Source organism: Tachypleus tridentatus, chromosome 13 (genome assembly GCF_004210375.1).
Source record: "Tachypleus tridentatus isolate NWPU-2018 chromosome 13, ASM421037v1, whole genome shotgun sequence".
NCBI lineage: Eukaryota > Metazoa > Arthropoda > Merostomata > Xiphosura > Limulidae > Tachypleus > Tachypleus tridentatus.
In genome coordinates, this window is record NC_134837.1 from 49,390,611 (window position 1) to 49,418,444 (window position 27,834).

General features: G+C 32.7%; 1 protein-coding gene across 5 annotated transcripts in view; it reads left to right on the top strand.

Annotated features, from left to right (window-relative positions):
* The window catches only part of LOC143240256 (uncharacterized), a 127,408-nt gene that overhangs the window by 63,412 nt on the left and 36,162 nt on the right, over positions 1 to 27,834 (top strand). For 4 of the 5 annotated variants that reach the window (XM_076482408.1, XM_076482407.1, XM_076482410.1 and 1 more), the window contains 10 exons: positions 344 to 502; positions 4,361 to 4,507; positions 7,008 to 7,088; positions 8,789 to 8,897; positions 10,903 to 11,029; positions 12,492 to 12,707; positions 15,009 to 15,101; positions 16,104 to 16,159; positions 16,848 to 17,116; positions 27,025 to 27,074. In XM_076482408.1, the coding sequence (XP_076338523.1) occupies positions 8,890 to 8,897; positions 10,903 to 11,029; positions 12,492 to 12,707; positions 15,009 to 15,101; positions 16,104 to 16,159; positions 16,848 to 17,116; positions 27,025 to 27,074 (819 nt within the window). In that variant the 5' untranslated portion in view covers positions 344 to 502; positions 4,361 to 4,507; positions 7,008 to 7,088; positions 8,789 to 8,889. Of the gene's footprint in view, positions 1 to 343; positions 503 to 4,360; positions 4,508 to 7,007; positions 7,089 to 8,788; positions 8,898 to 10,902; positions 11,030 to 12,491; positions 12,708 to 15,008; positions 15,102 to 16,103; positions 16,160 to 16,847; positions 17,117 to 27,024; positions 27,075 to 27,834 lie in introns of those variants that run through there. The other variant, XM_076482411.1, reaches the window with a different exon arrangement.

The window sequence follows — 27,834 nt, forward strand, 5'->3', positions numbered from 1 at the left end:
TCCCAAATCTGCAGTTTTTTCTTAGTTTTCTAAACTCCACATAGTATTCCATTGTTCTACTTTATATGAGTTATATTTTGTCAATTTTACATGAAAAAGAATTACTTATCACACATTTTATATTCTGTGTACATTGAATTATAAAGTTTATAATCTGCTCTATTCAACAATGTCGAAGCTTTATCTGAAGCTATTTGGAAAGTTAAGTTTCAGTAGCTCTGTGGTCATAAAGTGGTGTTGGATGTTGTTTTTTGCATGTAAAATGATTTAATTATTAAGCTAATAATGGAAATGTTGATTAACTAATTGGCTGTTTGATAGATTATCATTCTTGTTTTTGTAGACTTCAGAAGAGAGAAGCTTTCAGCCTACTACAGTCAGGCCCTCTGAAAAGGATCCATCTCTTGAACAAAAATCTAACTGTACTGCTTTTCCTGTAATGAGAGATAATCCAAAATCTCCTAAATATAATATTTCTAATACTCAAATACCCGTCTCTACAGTATGTACTTTTTATTTCTTTTAAAAGTTTTATTTTTTGTACAGTTTTTTTTTTCATTGAACAGTCACTTAGAGAAATCTTAAATAAACTTGAGAAATAATTTACGTATTTTGACTGTAAACTAGATTTCACATGGAATTAAGCAAATTAATAACTCTAGAAAGAAAAGGAGGCTAATTGAGATTTATTTTAATTGTTTTTTTTTGAGTGGGGGTTACAAGGTCAGTCAAATTAACCAACCTTTGAGAGAATTAAGATAGAATAAATAACAGACAAAATATAAAGTTTCACTGAAAACAAACATTTGAAAAGTGTTTAGAGATTACACAAATGAAATTTGGAATTTTTGATATGAAGAAAAATACTTTTAACATGAAAATCACTTTGCACATGGACTATTCAAAACAAATACTTCATATATTCATGGTCAATTTTTTTTTAGTTTATTAAAAATACTTTACTAAAAACATGATTTCTTGTATCTGAAAGGCTTATAAATATTTTCTGAATTGTTTAAATATGTACACTATATCAAAAGTTAATAGTAACAAATCTATAAAGACTATACAAGTACAAAAAGAACATGTGATTGGTCAAATTCTCGAAGCCCATGTGGAGAGAGTTAATTTTTGAGATCTTCTTTTTCTTTTCATTAGCTATATTTTTGTTTGCAGACAATACCAAGCTTGGGGCACTATACCTAATTTGATTTTATTACTTATCAAGATCTCTGCCAGTCCTACCCTCAGATTGAAATTATTTCAAGCAGGATTAGAGTAAATTAATCTAAAAGACTTGAACATGGTGAAATACATCAGTCAAAAGGGTTTGACCTCCTGTGTTCAAAACTGTAATTAGATTTCTAATTGGTGAAGTGATAATGGAGTTATGAACTAAGAGTTTGTAGCTGAAAAACTCGGAACCATTATTTGAGCTACTATGCTGTGATTGAAAAAAAAGGACTTAACAACTAGTTATTACTGTTAATCTTTTTGTGTCCTGTTTATAAACTGTTGCTGTTATATAATGTTTGAAATTGTATTTTGAATGGATTAATTAAATGATAAGGAAATGGCCTTGACATATCATTTATTTTAATTTCTAAAGTTTTTGCTCATTGTACAGGGCTGATTGGTGTGATGATTAATGTTTAAAATTGAAAGCTATGTCTAAACTTATGCTATTATAGAATTTTATCTTGATATAACAAATAATATATTGTATACATTAAACAGTATTCAGAAGAGTGTTTTGTTATAAGTTTTTTCCAAATGTTTGTTATTTTTTTGCTGATGTTGGGAACGTATGGTATGCAGCAGTATAAGGTTTCCTAGTTTGTTGTATCTTGGGATTTGTTGCTTGTCTAGGTGTGTGCATATAATTTTTTCTCAGTTTTTGAGGAAATTTGTCGATGTTGATGAAGTGTTGTTTTATTTTGTTTATTTCATCATTAATTTTATCAGGTGAGCATAGTTTTGTGGCTGTGTTTATTTGGTTTCCTAATATGTTGAGTTTTTGTTTTGTTTAATGTGATGAGCCCCAGGGAATGTATAATCTAGTATAGGTGATTTTTCTGTGGATTTCTGTTTTGAATTGTGTATCAGTTCTTGTGATTTTGAGGTTAAGAAATGCTATTTGGTTAGTTTTTTTTCTGTTTACGGGTGAACTTAATGTTGGTGTGTATCGAGTTAATGTGATTGAAAAAACTAAATGTGCATTCTGTAGGTGTGAATCCTGCAATTGTATCATCAACATACCTGTATCAGTATAGTGGTGTGTGTAAGGCTGAACTGATTACTTGAGATTCAATCTGTGTCATAAATATATTGGCTAGAACTGGTGACATGGGATTCCCCATACTTAGGCCATTTACTTGTATGTAGTTTTGGTTATTGAACATAAAGTTAATTTTGATGGTAGTTAATTCTCTAATAGTTGCCAATTGGTTGGAGGTGATGTGTATCAGTGGGTTGGGGTCTTGGTTATAAAGTTCTGAAGCTATCTTGCAGGCTTCAGTTGTGAGGACTTCTGTGAAGAGGGAGATTACCTCAAAAGTGGCCATTAAGGCTATATGATTTAGTTGATTAAGAATATAAAACATCAGTGACAAAATAACCAACATTTGGAAAAAAACTTATGACAAAACACAACATTCCAGTAAACACCAAATTTATTCAAAAACCAGGTACAAAACTAAAGTCCATATTATGTAACAACTACACTGACAAATGCAACACCAACATAATTTATAAAATACAATGCAACAAATGCCACAACTTATGTAGTTGGGAAACAAGATTCAAAGAACACAAAAAAACACCTTCACACATTTTTAAACATTACAAATCAAATAACCATAGAAAACACTGATACTTAGTAGGGAAACAAATATAAGCAAATACAAAATAAAAATAACCCTATTTACACAGCAACTAAAACCAAAATTAAACCAGTGTAAAGGAAAATGTTTATACCTACTCTAATTAATAACCTAACATTTAATTGCAACATCCCCTACAATCCCATACCCATTTATACTCTCGTTTCTAAGACGGTCAGTTGCAAACTATCTTTGTTAACCTGAAGATGACCTAGGAATGTATAGGTGATTTTTCTGTGGATTTCTGTTTTGAATTGTATCAGTTCCAGTGATCTTGAGGTCAAGAAATGCTATTTGGTTAGTTTTTTTTCTGTTTACGGGTGAACTTAATGTTGGGGTGTATCGAGTTAATGTGATTGAAAAACTAAATGTGCATTCTGTAGGTGTGAATCCTGCAATTGTATCATCAACATACCTGTAACAACAAGGTACAACAAGATCGAAACATTGTTCTCTACTTATCAGTAAAAGTGCTAATACCCATATCAGCCATTCTGAGATACATTTATATTTCAAGTGGGTTTCTTGTCACCAAGAGTCAGGTTATAGATGTATGACAACACAAGAATTCCTATTTTGGCAACTCCCAGAGGTATTGCTGGAAACTTAAAAGATTCAAGCCCATAGGCAGAGGAATTTTCAACATATCAGAATGATACTGATTATGGGTAAATTGATATGTAGAATTATACACTGACTTTTTTCTGTATTAAAAATTCTTTTATGGGCAAGCTTTAGCCCCTCTTACTGAAACCATATGTGTTGATGTAGGCATCTGCAGGAAATGGGAGGATAATAGAGAATTAGTGGCTGTAAACATGTTGTAATGTTTCTATTTTATGTCTCGCAAAATGTTTCTTACCACTAGCATTTTGGTAGATTACTAAACACTTAAGTTCATTTAAAATTACCTCATGTTACACATGGCATTTTTACTCTAACATAGTTTTTTTTCTCTCCAATAAAATTTGACAGTTTTTCTTTTATGTAATGGGACAGTGCTCTTACATATATAATGAATGTTTATGTTGCATAAAACTTGGTTGTCACATTCTTGCTGTATCTGTGTGTGTGTATACATTTTTAGAAAATGTTAGTTCCGATAGTTAAATAAATTAAAACAAATCAAAAAGGACTGCACTAAAAACAACAAATCCAAACCTCTGACTAATTATATTAGTTTGTTATAATCAAAAGCAAGCTGAAACAAAAATAAAGTAAAAACACTGCAATTATTTTATTACATATGGACACGTACACATAAACGGTTTAATAGGGTAGTAATGTTTAGAAGTAGTACCAAGATATTAATTATGACTTCAGTAAAATCTGATTTGTTAAAGAGGATTGTTATCTTTTGCTATATTATGTAAATGTTCAGTCTCATTCTCATTGATAAAGATTTAAAAAAAATGTTTTATTGTTATGATGAAGTCTTATGAAAACATATCTTGTTCTCTTTTCTTTTTTATATCTAGGATACTAAAAATCTTTCAGTTCTAATAAAAGAGCTTAAACAGTCTTTAAAATTTGGTTCTGAAGCCTTCCTCAAAGGATGTAGCCATAGTGCAAAAACCTGTTATCAACAGGCACTTTCAACTATTTCCAGAGTTGGTTCTATAGAGGTGAGAAATATGTTTGTACAAGTGTTTCTCTTTTAAAGAAGATATTGTGGAAATAAATGTATTAAAATATGCATTTTGTTTATTGTTACTTAATCACAGTTTTTGTGAAATATTTCAGAATTTGAAATAAATCATGAAATAATATTGGTAAAAAGAAAATAGAAACTTTTACTTGAAAAACTATCAGTGGTTTGTGTGTAATATAAGAAAAAAATAGAAACTTTTGTTTAAAAGACTACTGACATTTTTGTTTGCCTACCAGTGACTCATCAGTGAGCTTGAGAGTTTATATGCTGAGTATCAGGTTTGATGTGTGATGGGCTCTGCACAGATAGTCCATTGTGTCACTTTGCATTTAATCACAGAAAAACAGTTTTTCATGAATCAGAAGAAAATAAAAACTCACTTGAAAGGCTAATGGTGTTTATGTTTAGTAGAATAAAATAGAAACTTGTTTAAAAGACTAATAGTGTTTTGTGTATAATAGAAAAAAATAGAAACTTTTGTTTGAAAACTACTGAAAGTTTTGTATGCTTACCAGTGTAAAACTTATTTGTTAAACTACTTATGTTTTGAATATAATAGAAGACATTAGAGACTTTTTCCTTGAAATATTGTGTTAATGTACTGATTTCTTTATAGGGCATACTTTTTCTACTTCTGTGAAAATTCATCTCATTAAAATTTTAATGTGATGAAGATTCGTCTGTTTTAAACAGTTATGATCATAAGTTACAGAAGGAAGAGATTCAGGTCATCATAAGACATGCTGTTCCTTCTGACATAGTGTTGGCCCATTTGGTATTAGTTTGTATCGTGAGGACCCTTGCTCATCATCTTTACAGCATTGGGCTATCATTCCTTTACTTGACTTCTGTTGGCCCATTTTGTGGTGTTACTCTCTTCTCACATCTTTCTCCTTTTCCAAGCTACATGGTTGGGGTGGCTCATTGATATATCTAAGGTTTTTCATTTGCTCACTCAATATTTAATAATCAGGATTTTTTTTTCATCTCTTAACTGAATTATCATAGAGAATGTGATAACAGACATTCATTCCACTCCATTGTGCTCAAACTCCTTGCTACTTGTCAAACATGTTCCCTGTTCCTTTTAGTGGATCAAATAGGTCACAATCCATTTTGGCATATCCATGGTGTTTTCTACATCTATTATTCAGGGGCACTCATTCCAGAGCCTTCGCTCTGGGGCTTTGGAAAAATCTAGCATATGAGAAGCGACTGCCCACTTCTATGGCTTTCACTTGTCAGCTTTGGCAAATAGAAATTTGCTATCATCCATTGCACTGCCTTTAGTAAAAAACATTCAAAGTCTATTCAGTAGAGTCAAGATGAGCACACTCTGTGTGGTATACACTACACATATTGGCTTGCTGAGTGCAACATTTTGGGGTCATTTTCCTGTCCTTCATTACATTCCAGGCTAAAAGTATACATTGAGATAAGATGCAGTGTTCCACAGGTGTGTCCCTATGGAGTCTCTTCCATTGTTTATCACACTACATGAGCAATAACTTTTGAAAAGAAGTACAAAATAATTGAGTAAGCAGACCACTAGGTGAGCAAAATATAGGATGTTTTAATCAAATAAAAAGTTTTAATAAAAGCAAAAGGTAGGTGCAACAGTGATGAACACCTGAATAGTGATATTGTTGCTGTATGAGTGGATAAGAGATTATTTGTAATCTAAATACTTTTCATACAATAACATTTACCATAGAACATTTCATATCATAATTAACTTCTTTCTTTTAGTGTATTTTACATCTGAATAGTGAGGTGTGTGTTAACATTCAAGAAAAAATTAAATGAGAAACTATTAATTTGTTTCACAATTAAACAGCTTTCCCATTGTAAAAATGAAAAGACAGTAGTAGACCTCACATTTTTATTATTTATTAACAATGAATATTACAAAATTATATACATGTACTTCTGTTTGATTCTTCTCATTGTTTAGCATGGTAGAACTGTGTTTGGTTATTGAGTAATTTAAACATGAAATAACTTGTATATGATCCATACTTTGGTTAATACATGACTTTGGAAAAGGTGTGTAACACATCTACAAATAAACTAATCATATCTGATTTGATGTTCACTTTTAAAAGCTCCAAAATAACAGCTATTATAGAATCTTTTACTTCAAAAAATAGCCATAGAATGCATAAACACTTGAATATTATAAGCCAGAATCAAACAAACTTCTTTTGTCTATGCACTCATTGACTTTATTATTTGTATAGAAGTAAAAACCAAAAATCATTATTAGCCAAAACTAAAAATAAGCTGCTCGTAAATGTACAGATAGATATGTCAAAAATAGATAAGCTTCAAACGAGTTAGTTGTATCTCTTAATATCCTAGGAAGTGAAAATGGATTATGATGTATTGTAACTGTGTTTACTTGGTTTATATAGTGTATTCTTTCTCCTAGAAATATATCATTACTATTTGTAATAAAGATTATTTCTCATTAGTCTCTAGGTTTGGATGAGACTGATTTGATTGTTATAAAGTACTCTTTTGGAATGGCTAATTTGGAATGTGAGCAAAAAGAGGTAAGGATATTGATTTACTGAAAGTACAAATTTCAATAAATATTGGTATAAATAGAAACATTAAATTTTACATTTAAAATTAGAGACCAGTGGTAGATTGGAAGAAACATGGTAGATTATACTATAAATCAAATTCATAAATTCAGAACAAAGCTATACATAAGTAAGTTAAATTAGAAAGTTTTCATTAAAATGAATGTGAGTTACTGATATTGTCATACCCTGTCATTTTAATTTGCTATAAATGTTGTATAAAACATTTTAATTAGCTTAAAAGACTGAAGACCAGTTACAAGTACCACTTTTTGAACCTTTTTATTTTCAGAAATATAATTGGAAATCATGCTGTTTTTATTATTACATCATTTAATGTGTTGACATGCTCCTGTAAATAAAATTAGTTCATATAGTAGTACAAAATTATTATGACACTTTTACATTACTGACAAGAGAATGAATTGGCCAGAAACCTTTCTTAATGATGTATTCATTTGTTTAGTGTAAAACAATATTTTTTTTCTTGAGATGACAACCATGGTAAATGGTTTCAGTAAATCTAGTAATCATTTTTAAAGTTAAATGAAATGTTTTAAAATTGTTTTTATAATAGAATCTTAACTGCACAAAACTGATTCATACTGTTCTAACATTTATTCTTTTATGCTGTAATTTCAGTTATTATTACTAACTTAGATGTTAGAAAGAATTGAAGCTTACTGATTGGGCTACTAATAATGAATAGAAAAAAAAAATTATTTTAGCAATATTCTTTAGCTTATTAAGTCATATGAGAAATAAGTGATGTTACAATCTGATTAAAATGTAGATAACTGAATTGAGACATTAGAAATGTGTTGTTTTAAATTATTAGAAATAAATAGTTTTTGTATGTTATTGCTGAGAATTGTACAATCTTGAGCTGTAAGTAGATGGTGAGCACAAAATTATAGTAAAAGACGTAATGAAAATAAGGGTTAGTACTTAAAGACAATATTTTTATCTTTTTTTTTAACTAAAAGTAATTCTGAAAGTATTTATTGGTTTAAATGGCCAAACCTTACTTTTTTTTTATCGGTAACATGTTATATGCAATGCTATTTTAAGATAATTTATATATCTGTGTGTCGTCAGTCTTGTTCAAGTTCGTCTATTTAACATACTCAGATAAGAACCTAAAACCTGTTTAATAGGCCTAACATTTTGGTAGCAAAGGGAGGTAACTAGTTTGAAATGTGTGTTTTAAGAAATTTGAAAGTTTTGAAAATTAGAAACTTAAATTTGACTAGTATGTGTTCATACTATTAAAATAGTTTCTGTATCAATAGTGAGGTTTGTATCTTAAAAAAACCTGTATTTGTGATAGTTACTTTTAAAGTGTAGCAAGTCAGAACCTCAGTGACTGAAGATACTTAGCTTATGAATTGATGAAATGATATATTTTTGTAGATTTAAGAATGTGTTCCTAAAATACAGCTAGGACTAATGTGGAACCAAACATGTAGACCATTAAGTTTGAACTTAATTAGTAATGTTCACTCACATTTTATTATTTTTAATTTTATTTTTGTTTTATTTCAGAAGTTTATAAATAACTATCTTTTTTATTATATTTTCAAAAGTTAGTGTGAATTTATAACTTTTAAAATAGATTTTCTGAGTTATGCAATGCATAACAGTTGTAATTTTTTTTATCTAAATAGGAAATACAAAAGCTATCTCTATATTTGAGGATATTATTGAAAACGAGAAAAATATACGCTTTCCAACAGCATATTACGGTCTTGGTTATGCATACTTTAAAATGAATAGGTGAGATTTGTACCTTCAGATTTTATCCTTGTGTATGTTTGTTTGTTACTGACTTTTCTACTTTTATATATCCTGCATTAAATTTTTGTAGCTAACCATTAGTGGTGAATCAGGAACTGGAGTAGTAATTACATCTAGTAATATTATTCAGTAGTGATGTGAATGAACCATGTTAAAAAAGTACTTTTTGTTTATTGTAAGAAACACTCCTTTTACTTTGTAATTTTTATGACATGGAAATATCACATGCATTCAACTTAAACATGTAATGTTATTAACTCTGATCACAGACTTTTATGTTAGAATGAAATATTGTTTGGTGTCATATAATACATTAATTTAATAGTATTATGAAAGAAGAAAAAACAGCTGGCATGTGCCTTATTACTCTAAAATTTTGTAGAATTTATAGAACAAGTATCTCTGAAATTCAATATTCATCAAAATAAAGACAATAAAATTAACACTGTTTAATTTATATTGTAATAATAATAATAATATAAAGAAAATGCTTACACTTGTTAATAAATTGGTCTTTTGGAGGATTGGTAATGTTTTGTTTTGAGAATGTAAAGTGGTACTTTGTTCTGTGAATTTACATGTTAATAATTACACTTGTGTGACATGGGGAAAGATGCTTTATATGTTATAAATATTGTGATTTGCAATGATATGAAAACGTCTTTTCCATAATACACTGCCATGTGTGGCTGAATAGTTAGTATTCCAGACTATGGAGCTAAGGGTCTGTAGCATTCATCCAATTAATACCAAGTTGCACACTGCACCTCAAGGCTGTTAATGAATTATAAAACTTATGGCCTGATACCACAAGTCAGTCACGGTAATTCAAAGTTGGTGGTAAATTTCACTTCAGTGTTTCAGTTCAGATTTAAGGATGACTAGATCAGCTAGCCCATGTGTAAGTGACCATGTTTCTGAAACAAACAAGCTATAATACTTACACACACACACACACACACACACACAAAACCATATTACATCCTATAGCATGATAATTGTGTGTTCATGCAGTATTTGCATTGTTCCACATTTCTGTAAAACTGTATCAACTTTTGCATAATAAAATTTCTTGGTCATTTTTTTTATACATACCTTATTTAATTTTTGTCTTTTTTTAGGTGTATCTCCAAAACAAAGTGCTGTGATATCCTACAATTCAAATTTAGTCATGTTCATTAAATATATTAAATTCTGCATGCATAATTTTTAATATAATTCACAATGATCAGATAGTGTTTGTTGTATTCAGGGAATATATTAGTTTTACTATCCATTATTGTGTGAATGGAGTTGTATTCAGCAATAAATCTTTCTCCTCATATAGTAATACTAGGTTAAAATACTTGATTCGTTGAATCTTCTGTTAAACTTATGGTGGTCAGTGCCTTAACTTTTTTACGACATGACAAATCTCTCTCTCTCTCTCCATGTTACTGTATTTAACAGTTTGAAAATGGTATATGTATATCATCTTAGGTCATTATTTGTTGATAAGTATTACTGAAATGTAGTAGGATATGAATTCTAAATTAGCTTACATCAGTGAATATTTCATTGGTACATAGAACATTGTTCTATGTGAAGCACTTCTTTGACCTAAAATCCTGTGTGTTTTGAGTGGTAGGTAATATGATGTTTGTACTTTTAAATCATTCTTTCAAAAGCTGAATTACACTTAAATAGTTGTCACATTTTAATTTAGAATCGTTTATTATTACACAATAATGGAACCATTCACATCTGTGTTTGTCTCAGTGTAGTTTTAATTTATGTGCATATTTGAGAAGTGTGTTTTTTGGCTAATTAATTATTTGTTACTCTTATGCTAGAAATCAATATTCAACAGGTTTTAAGTTTGAAATAATTCAAATGTAATTATTTTTATATAATATAAACAAAAATAATTTTCTTAGCCTCAAGTAGATAGATTTGATTGAGAATATCAGATGTGTTAGACTTTAATGAGAAAACTGTTTGGCAGATTTAAAGAAGCACTAGTGCCTCTACTCTCTGGAAGGGATATTTTAGAGAAAGGCATTGTATATGGTGTAAATGAGTGGCCAGGAACATTAGAAATAATAGAAGTGACCAAACCTGGAAAGCTCAAAGTATGTTTATTTGTTTTGCTTTTTTGAGCAAATAAATCATAAAACTATAAGGAGATATTGTTATTTGTTTTAAAACTTTGTTATACTAAAATAATATTAACATATACAAAGAGGGATGGATCAAAATTAGAAATGATTAATTCAAAATATACCCATTCTTCTTATAAGTGAGTAGACTCTTATTTAAATGACTTCTCAGATGAGCGATCTGTATTAATTAAATATTTGTGAGCTATATTCAGTATTAGTTATCAAACAATATGTGAAAGAAGTGTTTCTTGTTTTCAAAGAGAAGAGATTGCAGGACTCTTAATTGATAAGTGCTTCAGTGATAAGAATTACACAACTTCTTGACTTTATAAAAGGAGTGATATAAAAGTTATGACCAGGAAACTGTTGTGAATAAATGTAACCAAACTGTGCTTTATTTGGAATTCATTCCATAGAGTGAAATAAAACAGTAACTAAATTATATGTTAGATCCACAGGAGAAGAACTGCAAAAAGCAGGTAGTGATGGGCAACCAACAGTATCTAAACTACTGATTCACCAGCCACTGCTTGGAAATGTAGTCATTGGTACAATGATTACAACCTTTGGACCAAAGATCAGTGATGACAAGATGCCTAACCAGTTCAGCCTACATTTACCTTTGTTTCATCAAATGGACACTTTTATGTCCAGTGTGAAACCAAGGTGGTGTACAATCTTTGATTCATTACCTTAGCAGTGTGAGGGCCTGAAGACAGTTAGGCTTCAGGCTATATTTTGGTGGCTTGGAATGTGAGTTATTTCTCTTAAGAAAGACTGACACACAGCAAATCATTTACACTATCTTGCTAGCTGAAGATGAGCTTTTTGGGATAACACACTTCAACAGTTGATGACTAATTTAAGCAGTTTGAAATTAACATTACATATCTTTCTTGGTCTACTTTGTATGGTCAAATCATTGTGAAACAATTTAAAAGAATAAGTTTCATGCTAGTTAGGAATTTCTTCAGAAATGGACCTTGAGTCATTGCCATATCTTTCGGAACTTGCAAATGAACTATAACAAAGAATAGAAGCAGTTCTAACAATTGGAGATGGACCCACACTTTATTAATCCATTTTCACTAGTGGATGTTCAACTCTTGTATTTGAAGGCAGAGTATTTCTTGCCAGAAATTATGAGAAAGTAAACAAGTGGTAAAATCAAGTTAAAGAGTGTGCAGTTTCATACTTATATGACAATATTTTGAGTTTTAAAAATGAAATGTAAAGATTATAAATATTTTAGCTTACAGTCCAGAAATTATTTATTTATTGTTATGAAAAATATTTTCATGATTTCTTTTTGGGTACATTGTGCTACTATATTAAGAGTGAAAAAAGTTAATTTTTGTGTTTCTGCATTTAAATTTTTTCATGTTGAGTTATGAGTATCATTTTAATTGTCATATTTTCTAATGTCTTTCAGGAAGCAATTGAAGAATTGATTCAGCAGTGTCGATATCCACCTCGACCTGATGCTGTCTGTCGCTTTCAAGAATGTAATTTTAACAAATCCATTTTTTATAATGATGTCGATTTTCGTGGTTTTACTAGGCTAAGATGCTCTGAACATTGTTCCTTAGAATATCATCCTAGTTGTTGGAAACAAATGAAGGATGAAATAAATGTGAAAAATGAAAAGGTGTGTGGTATTGAGATATTAATGGCTTGTGATCTTTGAGTGGTAGGGTTACAAATTGCTGACTTAAAAGGTCATGAAGAAATGAAGACTGTTGTAGTCATGACAATTTTTTAAAATGTGGATTCAGTTATTCTTTTGTCCTCCTCTTATTTTTTGATAAATCTGTCAACCAAATATTTGCATAACATTAATTACTTTTAAGTCAGTTGTTTTATTTTTCTACTATCTTTTCAAAGACTACCAAAATTAGCTTTTTTTTTAATGCAAACTTTAATATCTGTGTGTCTTTTTATTGTCAATAAAAGTTTATTTCCATTTGATTTTTTCTGTTTAGTTAGTTTTTCTGTTGTTAAATTTAAAACCTTCCTGAGTTGTTTACGCTAAAATGAAAATACCCCTACAGTCCATTTCTGTTGGTCTACAAATAATAGTAGATTTAAGTTGAGTATGAGTTTCTCATTTGAGGAACAGAAAGAGAGTTTATATTCATCTTGATGTTTCTTAAGGCATCCTTTGGTTCAATTTGCCCTTTCCTTAAAACCTGAAACAGAGTTATGACGTTAGTTGTTTTTAGCTAGCCATCACTTCTTTGGTTAATTGTTGTATTTTAAAAACCTACTGTGAACAGTATTTATTATATTTGTTTCATGAGGTCTACTGTCATGTATTCCTTCAACATGAACATTTCTTAATCTATTATCTTACTTCATAAATTATAGATCATTATATCAGTCATTTCTATTGAGCTTGGTTGGTTTTGTTGTGATGAGAATATTTAGTGATTAGGGTGTCATTAGAAACCTTCAGTAGTCTTCTGCACTATAATATCCAGGTTGTTTTTTTTGTTACACTGTTGAATACTGATACTCAACTTATTTATTTCTTGTTTTTCTTCTATAGACAATAGAAAAATCTTGAAAGAGCTTTTTTTGTTTTATAACTGTTATTATAGTCTCATATTTTATGATTATTTTCTTATTATTGTTCTTGCAAAATTTCTTTATTTAAAGCCATAGAATGTTTATAGAATTTAAATGTCATGACTGACATTTTGTCTGAGATAATGTTCCATATGAAAGATGTACATCTTCAAGAGATCTTGTAACAAGTATCATTGCACCAGTAAGCTAAACTTCAATAAGAAGTGTCTTATCAGATTTTAATTTATTCTTATAATTTGGTTAAGTCAAGTTTACTTAGTATTAGAGTATTAATGAATTAATACAAAAAAAAAGCCAAATTTTATTATTTTTCACCATAAAGCTTATGGTCAATGTTTCCTAATACATTTTTATGACTTTTTGCTAGTTTTGACAAGTGATGATATGATCACAAATACGAGAGTGGTCTCAGTGATTTTCCTTTTTATGTCCTATTCCACTGTAGAAAGTCTGATCTGCCTGGTGTAATTCTGCTTTTCATTTTAGCAGACTAGTTAAGAGAGTTAGCACCTGTTTGACATATTTCAGGTGTATTGAAAGCTAAACTAGTATTGTTTTTTTAGTTTTAAGTTTCAGTGATATGTATTGGCTGTTCTGTAAACTGTGTATTTCAATTGTAACAAAAAATTGTAACCAAAGACAAATTTTTACTAAGTCTTTAGTGACAATGATTGTAAGTTTTGAACATTTAAAATTAAAAAAACAATTCAATAATAACACAAAAGTTAGTTAAAGAGAGCAGGTGACTAAAGTATATATCTGTAAAAGACTACTAAGAAGAAGGAACATTTTGTAGATTTAAAGTTGCGTTTATGTCTTTAGGTCAATAGTAACCTAATAAACTACACTGATGCATGTGGGCTGAAACACTATATGAATAAGGAAATGTAGTTATCATTACTAAATAAAGAATTATAATTTTTTTGCCAGGTAAAATTTGTAAAAACCTCCTTAGTTGCAAAGTTTTTTTTATTGAAAATGACAGTGCAATATGGAATTATTTCCCAGACTTTTATAACTTATATATAAATTTTATTTGTATTATGTAATATTTCAGTATGTATGTATATATATATATAAAAGAAAATTACATGTAATTTTTACAAAAGTAATTCAGCATTCTTTGAGCCAATTATATCAGTGGAAACAAATTATCAACCAATCAGAATTTAGTAATCAGTTGAGCGTGTTCTGCAGACTGTTGCTTAAAAAAAAATTAAAGCACACCATATTGAATGATCTATAATTACTTGTCAGTTTACATTTGCACCATATAGCACATTCCACAACAAAGGGGTTAACTTTGGAACACTTTCATTGTACTTGTTACAACTGTATTTGTTCTTTGTTTTCTTCCTAGGAACTTGTGAATTCCAAATGCATGACTCCAGATTGTAAAGGGACAATTAAATTTACTGTAATTATTGACAAAGATGGCAAAGTCTCTAAAGAGGTACTTTAAAGAATACAAATAATTATTGCTCTTTGTTAAACAAGTAAAGTTAGACCTACATACAAGCTATTTTGTTAAAGGTTTTCATATTGGTCTATTAATTAGATATATAATTTATTAATGATTGAAAGGTACCATTTTGATCTTCAGTTATTGTTATTTTTTTAACAGTCTTATAAATTTATAAAATATGTACAGATTATGTATGTACAGATTGTTTTTAGTGGTTTTTTTTGCAATCCAGTTAAGCTAATGGAAGTTTTTAAGTAACAGTTTTCTCAGTTGTCAGTTAAATTTTTTTTAGTCTCTAAACTCAGCTACAACTGGGAAAACCAAGCATTCTCATTTTGCTTCACTTAACTATGATTTATGTTTTTATCTAAATATGGACTTTATAAGAACAAGTTCTCCCACTTTGCTGCATCTAATTAAGATTTACATTGTCTCTTAAATGTGACTGTCTTATAAGCTGAGTTGTAGCTGGAAAGACTTTGTTCTGTCATTTTGCTGGGCCTGACTATGATTTATGTTGTTACACAGATTTGACTGTCTTTTAACCCATTCACTGTGGCCAGGATGTATATTTCCCAGGATAACGGGAAATACATCCCAGCCACAGTGAAAGGATTAAACTAAGATTCTGTTGGCAAGATCAAGTTCTCTCATTTTGCTACATCTATCTATGTTATATATCATCAATTGCATTTTTTTTCATTTTTCATCTTGGTTGCAACTGACAAGACCAAATTCTGTCATTTTGTGGCATTTATATGTGATTTTTGTTTATATATTACACTTCACTGTAAATTAATTACACATTATCAGCTTATTGTGAATGCATTTTAATTTTTGCACCTCCTCAGTTACCTTCATGTAAAAGATTTGGAAGCACAAATAATGTAGTCAAATATTTATATCCATACCAAGTTGTATGCATATAAGATACATGGAATGTAACAGTGAAAATATCTGTTTTAATTACTTATGAACTTTTTTTTTTAGTTTTTTGATAAAATACAGGAAAATCAGGAAGAACAACCCAAGCAGAGAAAAACTAAGTATGCTTGTTTTTCATTTGAATGTCTATCATATAAAGAAACACAGAAACAAAAGAACATTTTACAATGAAAAGTGTAATTTGATGCTCAGTATAGTATTTATGGATAGATGCAAAAGAAATATTTTGTTTGAAGTTATGTAAAGTTCAAATAAGAAAATACAGTAAAGTTTATTGATTAGCTATAAGGTGTATTTTAATTAAATACTACATCTGTCATTCAAAGTTTTGTATAGGCATCAAAAGTTATCACAAAATCTGTTTTTTAGATAGTGTTTATGTACAGAATGATTATTTCGTTTCAGTTATTATTTCATCCTTTAATTCTTTACTAAAAGAATAATGCATTTTGTGTAACTATTAATTATTAATCAAAAAATTATCTTCAGAGGTTCTATTCCTTGGATAGAACTCAAATTGAAACTTGGATGTTAAGTTATTTATAATACTAAGGTAATTAAATTTCCTTATTCCTAAATGCAGTTTTATACGAATATTTGTTGTGCTTTCAACTTAAATGTCTATCATATAGTTCACTTGTGTATTACAGATAGGCTATTATGGTATATTTACATCATAAAATAATTAGGGGTTCTGAATTGAGATCAAAACTAAAAGCAAAGTTAAAGACATTGTATTTCTCATCCATACTGCATTTAATTTTAATTTTTGATTTTTTTTCTTTGTAGGCTGGAGAAGAAAATGGAGCAGAAAGAGAAAAGGAAACGGCGTTACCAAAATAATAATAATCTAACAGAAAAAGTATTCTCAAAGCATAAGCAATGTCTGGAAAAAGATGAATCTTATGAAGATGAAAGTGAATTTAATTTATCATCAAAAAATCATGAAAGTTTAAACATTACTCCACAAGAAGAAGGAGAAACCAGCAATAGTTGTAAAAAGGAGGTTCTCAAAAACCAAAGTGATTCGCAAAGTCCCAAGCACATAATTTATCCTGGTATGATAAAAATACACTTTTTCTCAACTAATAGAGTTTTATTTTAGTGATGTGAAACTGTGATATAACCATAAAAAAATTAGTAATCTGTATTTTCATGTGATATTAGTTTAGAAAAAACAGTATTGTAAATTTGTTTGAAGTACAAGTTTGAGCTTCAGTATGGTGCAAACCTAGAACTAATATTTAAAGAATTGTTTCTGATATGATATCTTGCTTCTTCTCTCAGGTGAAAGAATACTTTTCCCAAATTGTAATTCTATCTGTATGTACAAATTTGTTATTCACCACCAGCCACCCTCAGTGTGGGTTTCTTTACATGGTGAAGGGACCTCCCAGAGAAGGTTCTGTTCTTTCAGTTTACCTCCACTGGTATCTAAATATCCTCCCATGTGTTTGCCATGCATGGCAACCATTTTGGCCTTAAATTCCTGAAGACGGGCAGCCTTGAGGTGCCCCCCCTTCCCCATGGTCAATCGGTATTTGATGCTGGTGTTTGGATATAGTGCTCTCAAAAACCTGGTATTGCTGCAGTGTCCTTGTTTGGCATTGTAGTACATCCCCTCATAGGGATCTATAGTGGGTGGGGTCAGTGGGCACTAAAAAATTCGTTCTTTATTATGGATCCCCCTAATCAAATTTTAAAATAAAATAGTGAAAAAAACAAACCATTGGTAAATGACCACATCTTGAAGATTCTGAATGGTAATCTTCAGCTTCTTCAACACCTGTATCTCATTTTCTGATATTACACTCTTTATCAGACAAATCTTTAGGGCAGATGTCCTCCTTTTTTATTCAGAAGGGACTATAGGGACTTGCTGGCTCTCCTAAGTCAGTCAGAAAGCTTTGTTCTGATGACATTTTGGTGGAAACATCTCAAATGTTTTCAATGTCAGCAGTTCAGTCACTCAAAGACATCATGCTGTGGTTCATTGACGTGTGCTTATTGCAGTGGCAAGGACCACAATGCCTGTGAGTGTGAAATAGACTCATTGTGTTAATTGTAGTGGCTCTCACCCATTGTACTTTCGTTCATGCCCTAGGTGGGTGGAAGAAAAAGAGGTATAGCATTTAAAAAGATTCACAACATTTCTTACCCTGAGGTTGACCACTCCATCTCGGACATATTCTTCTGCACTTCATTCCACTGCTACAGTGGAAAAGCAGACAGATCTCTCTGTGCCTCTGAAAGAATCATTCTTGAACCTTTTGAAAAGTCTTTTGATCTCCATGGTTCGGAGACTTGATGAATCAAAGTCACCACTCATCTCTGTTTCTACCATTCATTCCAGCAGATCCCTGGATCCATTTCCTTTGATTCTGGATATGGGCATTTCTTCAGGTCCATCTCTTCTTCTATCTCGAGATGCAGAATGATTATTTGTTCATGCCCTTAGTCGCTGTAATCTTCTTTTAACAACAGAGAGCTACCCAATTCATTCAGGGCAGGATCCATGGAGGTCAATAGACCTCCCTCTAATAAAGAAAAAAGACTTGGTCGAAAATGGAAGGGCTCTTCACCCAATTCACCTACACATAAATATAAATGGCCACTTTGATACAATGTAACTGTGGAGGTTTACATTCTAATGTGGATGACATCAAAGTACTGATTGATTCTTACCATCCTGTACGTCTTTCCTTTCAGAAAACATTTCTGAAACCTGCCAATACAGTCACCTTTTGGCAGTTTTCTTTGTACAGAAATAACGGGTTTTGTGATAGACAAGTACATGGAGGGATGACACTGCTGGTCGATCAGCATGTGCCCACCCTTTCTTGGCCGTTTGACATACCCATGGAGTTTGTACTATCACAGTTTGTTCTTTCTGTCTGTCTTTGAAGAGACTTATGAACAATCAGACCTTAATGCTCTTATTGAACAGTTGTTGTTTCTCTTTTTAATCCTGGGGGAACTTTAATGGACATAATCTCCTCTGGGGAGGTGCTGATATTGATGGAAGGGGTCACTCCGTAGAGCGTATGCTTTCAGATCACAACCTTTCTCTCGTCAATACTGATTCTTATACTTATTTTCATGCACCTAGTTAGTCTTTTACTGCTATTGATCGCTCAATCTACTCCCTTCACTATTTTTCCACTTTTCATTGAGGGTTGACACTTACCCACAGGGCAGTGATCATTCTCTTATCACTTTCAGAGAGACTGGCCGTGGTCAATGCCACTGGACTTGCATGCCCTGGTGGAAACTGGATCAAGCCATCTAGCTTTCTGTCACTGCTTTTGAGGAACTTGATCCTGCCGTCGTCTGTAAGCCATTGATAGATGACTGCATGGCAGCAGTGACTGACTATATTATCCAGGCAGCTGCTCCAGTGTATTCCTAAAACTTCAATACGTTTTCCATGGTATCTTCATTCATGATGGAATCCTGCCTGCCACATGGTACAGAAGGCTCAAAAATGGGCCTTGAATACCTTTCTTAGGTATCCGACGCTCTTGAGCTGCATCACTTTTCAGCGAGCCTATCCACATCCTTGGTAGGTAAGACATCAAAGCCAGAAGGAATCTTGGTTTAAATTCACAACCAGCATCTCTTCTACCACAAGTTACAAACTCATATGTGACAAGATTTAGAAGGTCAGTTGGCAGTATAATTCTGCTCCCTTTTGATCTTGCTTTCTGATGGCCAGAAGTTGCTAATGCCTAGAGCATCACCAATACTCTTGGCAATAGCTTTTGCCAGGTATCTAGCACTTCTGCTTCACCCTTTACCTTCTTAGCCATGAAGACTCAGGCAGAGCAATCACTTCTTTTCTTTTGGGCTGATTGTCTCTGTGACTATAATTGCCCCTTTACATTGGTGGAACTCAAGCTGGTTCTTCATCGGTCTGGCAGTACATTGGTTGGACCTGATGATATACACTACGAGATGCTACATCATCTCTCTCCTGCTTCTCTTGCTATTCTTCTGGTTGTCTTTAACTGAATCTGACAGGAGAATGTTTTTCCTGATGTGTGGCACCACACAATGATTGTTCTATGCTTCTCTAAGCTTGGAAAAGATTCCTTCAAACTACCATCCAGTTGCTTTGATAAGCTGTATCTGTAAGACTTTAGAGAGAATGGTTAATACTCATCTTGTTTGCTTTCTGGAATCAATCTCCTCTAACCAACCCAGTGTGGGCTCTGACGACAGTGCTCTACCATGGACCACCTGATTCAACTTGAAATGTTGGTCAGAGAAGCCTTTCTGAAGCAACATCTTGTGTCAGTATTTTTTGACACTGAGAAGGCTTATGATACTACATGGAAGTATGGCATCTGTGAGACCTTCACTTATGTGGGTTGCATGGTCGTTTGCTCATTTTCATTAAAAATGTTTTAATGGACAGGCGATTCCAAGTTTGTGTTGGTTCGACACTTTCCCCTTCTTTCCTACTGGAATTTGGAGTCCCTCATGGCTGTATTTTAAGTGTCACACTTTTCTATATAAAGATTAATTCCATCACTGGACAACTCCCTCTTACTGTTGCAAATGGGACTCTATATCGATGAATTCCTTATCTCGTGTCAGTTGTCAAACATGAGGTTTATTGAGAGGCAGCTACAGACTACCCTCATTCATTTACTGAAATGGACTACAGCAAATGGTTTTAATTTCTCTCTTTCTAAAACCATTTGCATGCACATTTGCTGCCATGGGGTATTCACCATGATCCTGAACTCTGTATCGGTGATGTTGTGCTTCCCATGGTCCCTGAGGCAAAGTTCTTGGGGCTTTTCTTTGATCATAAACTGACCTTTATACCACAGATCAAGCAGCCACAAGTCAAGTGTACAAGGGCACTGAACATCCTCTATGTCTTCTCTTCCATCTCTTGAGAAATGAATTGATGTTCTGTGCTAAAGATATATTATGCTCTCAACTGATCAAAATTGGACTATGGGTCTCTGGTCTGTGGCTCTGCCAGGACCTTGACCTTGATGATTCTTGACCCCATTCATCATTAGAGACTTCGGCTCTCCACCAGGGCTTTTTGCACTTCCCCAGTCCAGAGTTTGTACACAGAGTCTCGTGAACCTCCTCTGCCATTTGCAACTGTCTTTACTGTATGCTTCAAAACTTTATCCTTACCACAGCATCCTACCTGGGGTTGTGTTTTCCTTCCTCAGTGGGCAATGCTTTTTCAGAATAAATGATCTGCCATTGTTCATTTTGATCTTCATATCCAGATGTAGTTGGATGAATTGGATCTGTCCTTGGATGACATTGCTGTATCCACTAGTTAGGCCATCCCACCATGGCTTTTTACCATTCCCAAATGTGACCTTTCTTTAAGTCATATGACAAATGTGATGCTCCTGGTTGGAAGTATCATCTTTTGTTTGCTAAACATCTTTCAAACCATACTTCCATCCACATTTATACAAATGGTTCAAATTCACATGACTCTGTGGTTTGCTGTGATTGTGCACAGAATCTCCTCTACAGTTTCTGTGTTCACTGCCAATCTGTATGCCATTTCTCTTGCCCTGGATCACATAGAAGCTAAGCAGTACTTGATTTGTACTAATTTGTACAATTTATACAGACTTAGTTCTCTGCTGGACCTGGAATCACTTCACATTAATTCTCACCCTGTTTTTGCCGATATTCAAAACTGACTGGCCCATTTCTCTTTAACATCTGCTTCTATCCAGACCACGTTGGTATTTGTGGGAACAAGCTTACTGACACAGCAGCTATGTCTGTCTGCTCTGGTGCTATCACTGCTGTGCCTGTTGCATACATGGACCATGGTCCTGTATCCAAGGCTCAGCTCTGTGCCAGTTGGCAGTCAACTCAGAGTGAGCAATGTGAAAACAAGCTTTTCCAGATAAAACCCTCTATTGTACTTTGGCCATCTTATTTTCGTAAGGATTGGAAGAAGTTGTTCTAACTAGATTATGCATTGGGCACAGGTGTTTTTAACTCACCATTTTCTTCTCTCTGGGACTGATGCACCAATGTGTGGTCTGTGTGACACTCAGGTCACAATAGTCCACATTTTACTGTCATGTCATTGTTGTGACTCTTAACAATGGCACCATTTTAGACATGTTTTGTCCCAGGGTTGGTTTACCCCTGACACTGTCTACCTTACAAATGTTTTTAGTTTTCTTAGGGCCATTGGAGTTTTTAATGCTATTTAAGTTTTTAATTCAAAAATTAAACTTTGTTTTGTTTTAACATGTTTCCTTTTTACAAAATATAATAATTTTACTTTACTTTTAATTTTTTTTACCAGTTGTTTGGTGCAGATAGCCTAGTTGTTTCATGTCATAAAATGCTAACCACCCAATCGATTACCACTAGCCTTAATACTCTCACCTACCCTCATGAATTTCCAAAATGAATACTACCTTCTCTTGACCTTAATTTGCTCTGTGTGCATTGGTGAATTTTTTTTTTAAAGAGCACCAGTCTTTTATTTTCTTGGATTCTTTTACATCATTGCATAGTATGTGTTGTTCATGTGATCACCCTCCACCAATCCCATTGCACCCTCTATACTAATGCAGATAGCTCCCTCTTCCCTTGCGATTCTCACTTTCTCGATTGGCATTTCTCGTGTATAGACACGTGTTTTACGTTCTTCATGCATCTACACAATTTTTTATTATGCTTGATCACCAAGTAATATCAGTTTCTAGTCGAAGTTTGTACTCATTTGTTTTTTAAGATGCTTCTGCTTCCTGAATTCTACCTTGTTCATATGAATTCAGGTTTCTTATGGTGGTTGATAATTTTCCCATCATAAGTAGGCAGCACTTATATAACACTAGCTGTCAGTCACAGGTTTAACCATGTCTGGTGAGGAAGCGCAGACTTTTGTTTATGAGGAGTTTCTGTCTTACGTTCGGGTGGCAGTTTTTTTCCTTTCAAGATAGGCATTGTTGTTTTTCCCAGATGACCTGTGGTAAGTTTTTCAGTGTTTATTTATCACTTCCCTGAAATATGTATATGTTCAATAAGTTTCTGTGAGCTTGAGTGTATGGATCCAATTTCTGCACTCAATAATTTATGTTAACCATGCCCTCTTTTGTCAGTGTTGTGTAAGTTCAAATTTTATACTTTTTTACTCTCTAAGTTACTTTAGTTTACAACTTTCAGTTATAGTTTGTTTCTTGTGTTGATTTTTTCACTGTTATTTAGTTGCAAGTTCCTTTTTGTGTGTATCTTTATTACTAGTCACATTTAATTGGAGAGAAATTTTGAGTCGGCCTTTGTTTTTCTTAATTGGGTGCCCTTTTGATTCTCATGTTCTTTAGGGGTAAAAGTTTTCTTTTTGTGTCCTTCACCTTATAGTTTCTTAGAGTTGACCTCTATGTTTAAGGGTCATTTATCTTATCAGTCCCTTTAGTGGTTTTTATACTTTTACTTACTGTGTTAGGTCAATTTTCTTAGTTTTACAGATGTGTTACTTTTAAACTCTTTGTAGACTATATGTTTCTAAGTTTTTGTTAGAATTGTACCACACAACTGAGCTATTTAATGTGTGGAATCAACTCGACCATGATTTAACACCAATTATTATTATTCCTATGCATGGGAGTTTCAAGTCTCTTTCTTGATCTGTCCATGGCTGGATACTTATCTGCAGTTGCCCAGCTTCACCAAGGAGTTTTATCTCTCACTCTGGTGGGTTTTTGTGTCACTCTGTCATGTTCTTTTCTTTGGTTTCTCTAGATTAGTTTTGCCTTCCTGTTATAGGTGCTCACAAACCATCTTTCTTCTACTTTATTCGTATTTTGCAGAGTGGTATGCTTTTGCACATCATTTTCACTCATTAGGTCTCCAAAGTCACATTTTATGAATAAAAGGCTTTTACTCGCCTCTCCTTGTGCCTGTCAATCACTTACCCACTTCCTTCTTTAAGAAGCTTTTCGAGTGTATTTCTTTTATGGCTGCATATATCCTTTACTAACTTCTTACAGTGTCTTATCCATCTGGGAGAAGAGGGGGTTCTTTCATTTCCCTTTTTTTGGTAGAGCCCAGTCTTCTCCACTTTGGCCCCAGGATATCAAGCAGACAGCAACATTTGTTATCACTTCCTTTTTCTTTGTTCATGAGGTTTTCTCTATTTTGGGATGACGTCTTTCATGGTAGTACTCATTCCTTTGGGTTGGACAAGCATTCTGTTTACTGTATACTTCTTGATCAATGGAACTTCCCTTGTGATCACTTGAATCATCCCATTTTTCTCAATTCCCCTGAATTTTTGGGTTGGGGATCAATTAAGGAAGCTACCCTCCATATCCTCATCCTGGTACCTTGGCAGTTCATTGGGCTTTGTATTATTTCTTTACTTTTGTGCAGGGGAGAATGGTTTGGGTTCTTTTTTGTAATTCCACTATTCTCAGCTTTATCACCTAGACAGGAGGAACCTTGTACAAATCTCTGTCTGATCAGACTCTGGATTTCATATATTGGACAAATGACCATAACATGACTAATCTGGTGTTCGACGTTCCCTGAGTTCTGAGTCTCGTAGTCAGTATTTCATCACATTTCCACCAGGGAACTTGGCATATTTTTGTGTGTTTCCCACTCACTGTTATGTCATACTTTTTTTCATTTTAGTCTTCAGTTCTTCACCCTTCAACTTGTTAATATTGGAGGTGTCTTCACTTATATGCCTGCTCTCCAAAGTAACTCATCTTCTGAGTCTTTTCTCATATCCAGACCAAACCTTGTGCTTCTCTACTTGTTCTTTTGTATTGGCTGCTAAGATGTAGTTCCCTCTGTTCTGATCCTTGCTAGAGCAACACCCCTTATCCTTTTCCCTATCCTGTCTACTCAGTCTTCCCTGATCTGAAGTTTTTCATCCAGATGTCTCCACACTCCTCTCACTGTAACTTTTATCTAGTCTCATGCCTTGGCTTAAGAACTCATCCCTATTTGTCTACCCTCTGTTCAGACTCCTCCTCATATGGATCTTTTTCCTTTTCTTGACCCATCCTTCTTGTGTTCTTTTGGTTACTTTGTATTGGCTGAATCCAGCATAGTTCCTTTGCTCTGGCCCTTCATGGAGCTATAGGTTATGGCCCTTTCTCTGACCTATTCACTCCTTTGTCCACCATAATTGATTGTTTTTCATCCCATCATCAGCATATTCTATATTTCTGCACGTCTTTTGTCCAGTCACATGCCTCAACTCAGGGACCGTACTCCTTGTGTCTCATCTTGCATTACAAACACTTTTTACCATTTTTTCTTTCTCTGTGTACCAGAGCTTGAGTCTTGCTTTAGTCTTTGGTATTTTTCCCAGAGTTTCCATACTTCCTGTAGTTATTTTTGTTACCTGTCCCAGTTCTTTATCTTGTTTGTTCTGGGTTTGTCAGTTTTAACTGTTGCTTGTTTTAGAGCTATCATATTTAACTCCCTCCTTTTATAATCTTCTAGAAAGTTTCTCTTCAATCTTTTTCATCTGATCCATCTACATGTTTCTGTTGTTTCACTAAATTGGGATATCCATATTATTATTCCTATCTTTCCAGAACCTTTGAAATTTGTTTATTGTAAGATATGTCTCCTAAGACCTCAGTCATCTCCTTCTTGGCATGCTGTCTTTGTCATTTTGATTTTTATCATATCCTTTATTATTTTTGGTATATTTTTCATTATTTAGAGCTGACATTCCTTCCCTTAACTTTGGCTGACCAGTTAGGTTGTTTTGCCTTTTTTCTTCCCTTCCTTTTCCCACCTGTATTCCCATTCTTTTCTGGATCATCCTCTTTGTTCAAGGTACTTCTTTTGTTTTCATATGTTAGACCTTCTGTTTTGGGCATGTCATATACCAGATGCTCTAAATCTGGTTACAGGTCATTTGTGCCACAAGATTTTTCTCATGGAGTAATTCCTTAACCCACAGGTCTTTGACTAATTGTTTTTCCACTGGGGGTGCTCTGGAACTGAATGCATTTCCAACCTACCTGAATTCCAAGCTTTTCAGGTTTTGATCCCCAGATCTACATCCTTTGGCTGTAGCTGTAAGTTAATGCCCTTATCCCCATCTGTCTTCTTCTTTATGGTTATTCTGTCATCCAAACCACTATCTCGTGTTCACTTGGTGGTATAACTTTGGCATGTACAACTGTAATTTTGACTTCTGGGCCTGCTCCTACTGACACTTCCTTTTCGTCTCTTACCAACCCATCTTTTAACAATCTCATTTAGGCATGCTATGTTCTTCCATTTTAACAATGTTTTCATATGTGGCTTTTGTCCAGCTCCTTTTCAGAAGGGTCAAATATCCCAGTGGGTTGCTTCCCTGATTATTTTCCATTCATGTGGATTTACTAGTGTGATATTTATACTGCCATTGATCTTTTCATTGTAGTTTTTCTCAGTTCTGTCTTATTCTCCTGCATCTTATTTTCTTCTTTACCTGGCTTTTCAACAACTGGCTTTTGTTATCCATCACTACTGGTTATCATGTGGCCTTGTCAGCCATTTTCCATTTCACAGAATTTCACAATTTCTCTAGCTCTTACCCAGTTGTTTTGTTCTTCATGCCTTCTCTGTCCCTATCATCCTACTTACATGTCTGATTGCAACCTCCATGGCCTTACACTTTCTCCTTTCAAACCATGTTGTCCTGTTCCTTATGTAACATTTCCTTAAATGCCTTTTTCTTCCTCTTTTTGAAGAGCAAACATTCTATCATGCATCACCTTAGTGTGAGAACCTGTTAAGTTAGATGGGTGTATCAAGGTTAGTGTAAGTTTACTTATATGAAGGGACAATCTGTTCTTTGAGTGGAGGTAAGAATGTATTGTATATACATTTTCAATGTAGGAAAATATTAACTTTTTTGTTTTTCTTTATTTTTGCTTTAATGAACATAGCTGCATTGTGGCATTTATGTAGTTTTTTTAATGAAATAATCTTTCTGTAGGAAAAGAACCTTCTTATGCTCTCAAAAGAGAAGCAGATAATGATTCAAAAGTAAGTAATACATATTTGTTTTTTTCCCTCAAATTATAAATTAGGTACAATTTTAAGATTTGGCATAATGCATAACTCTTATTTGACTATAGATGAATAATTTTGTAATTGTAATGTTTACTTAAATATTGTATAAAAATTCTAGCATTTATTAAGTATTCATCATTTTGAGGTATTTGGTATCTGTTATTTAGTATTACTAAACATTTTCGAGTAATAGAAATTTACAGAAGTATGCATGTAATAAGACTTAGGTGCTCCTTATCATTTTGTAGTTTTTCACTTGTTGCTAAGAAGTTTTCTTTATTGTTCATACAAGTTTCTCAAAAATGCCTTTAAACTGAACTTCAAATTTAATGATAGTAAATATTTTTTACAAGAAAGATAGTTGCAATATAATGAACTAAGAAAGTTTTAGTAACAAATAGTTTTTATTAGCTGGTAGTCATTCTAAATGAGTTGAGATGGATTTTAAAATAACATTTTGTTTTCCTTTATCACATGATTGTGATTTAGTTCCGTTTTGACTTGAAGTTCAGAAGAATGATGTAAATTAATTTTATTGAATAATAATTTCAAGTTTTTCACCTTTGCAATACTAATTGTAAAACCATTCATGTTTACTGTTCTACAGTTCTAAAAACATTTTATGTTGCCTGTCATGTACATTTACATTTTTCTAAGCCAGTCTGAATTTTTATAATTTCAGTTTGAAAACTGATTCAGATGTTAATTCCTTTTTTATATAATTGTATATGTA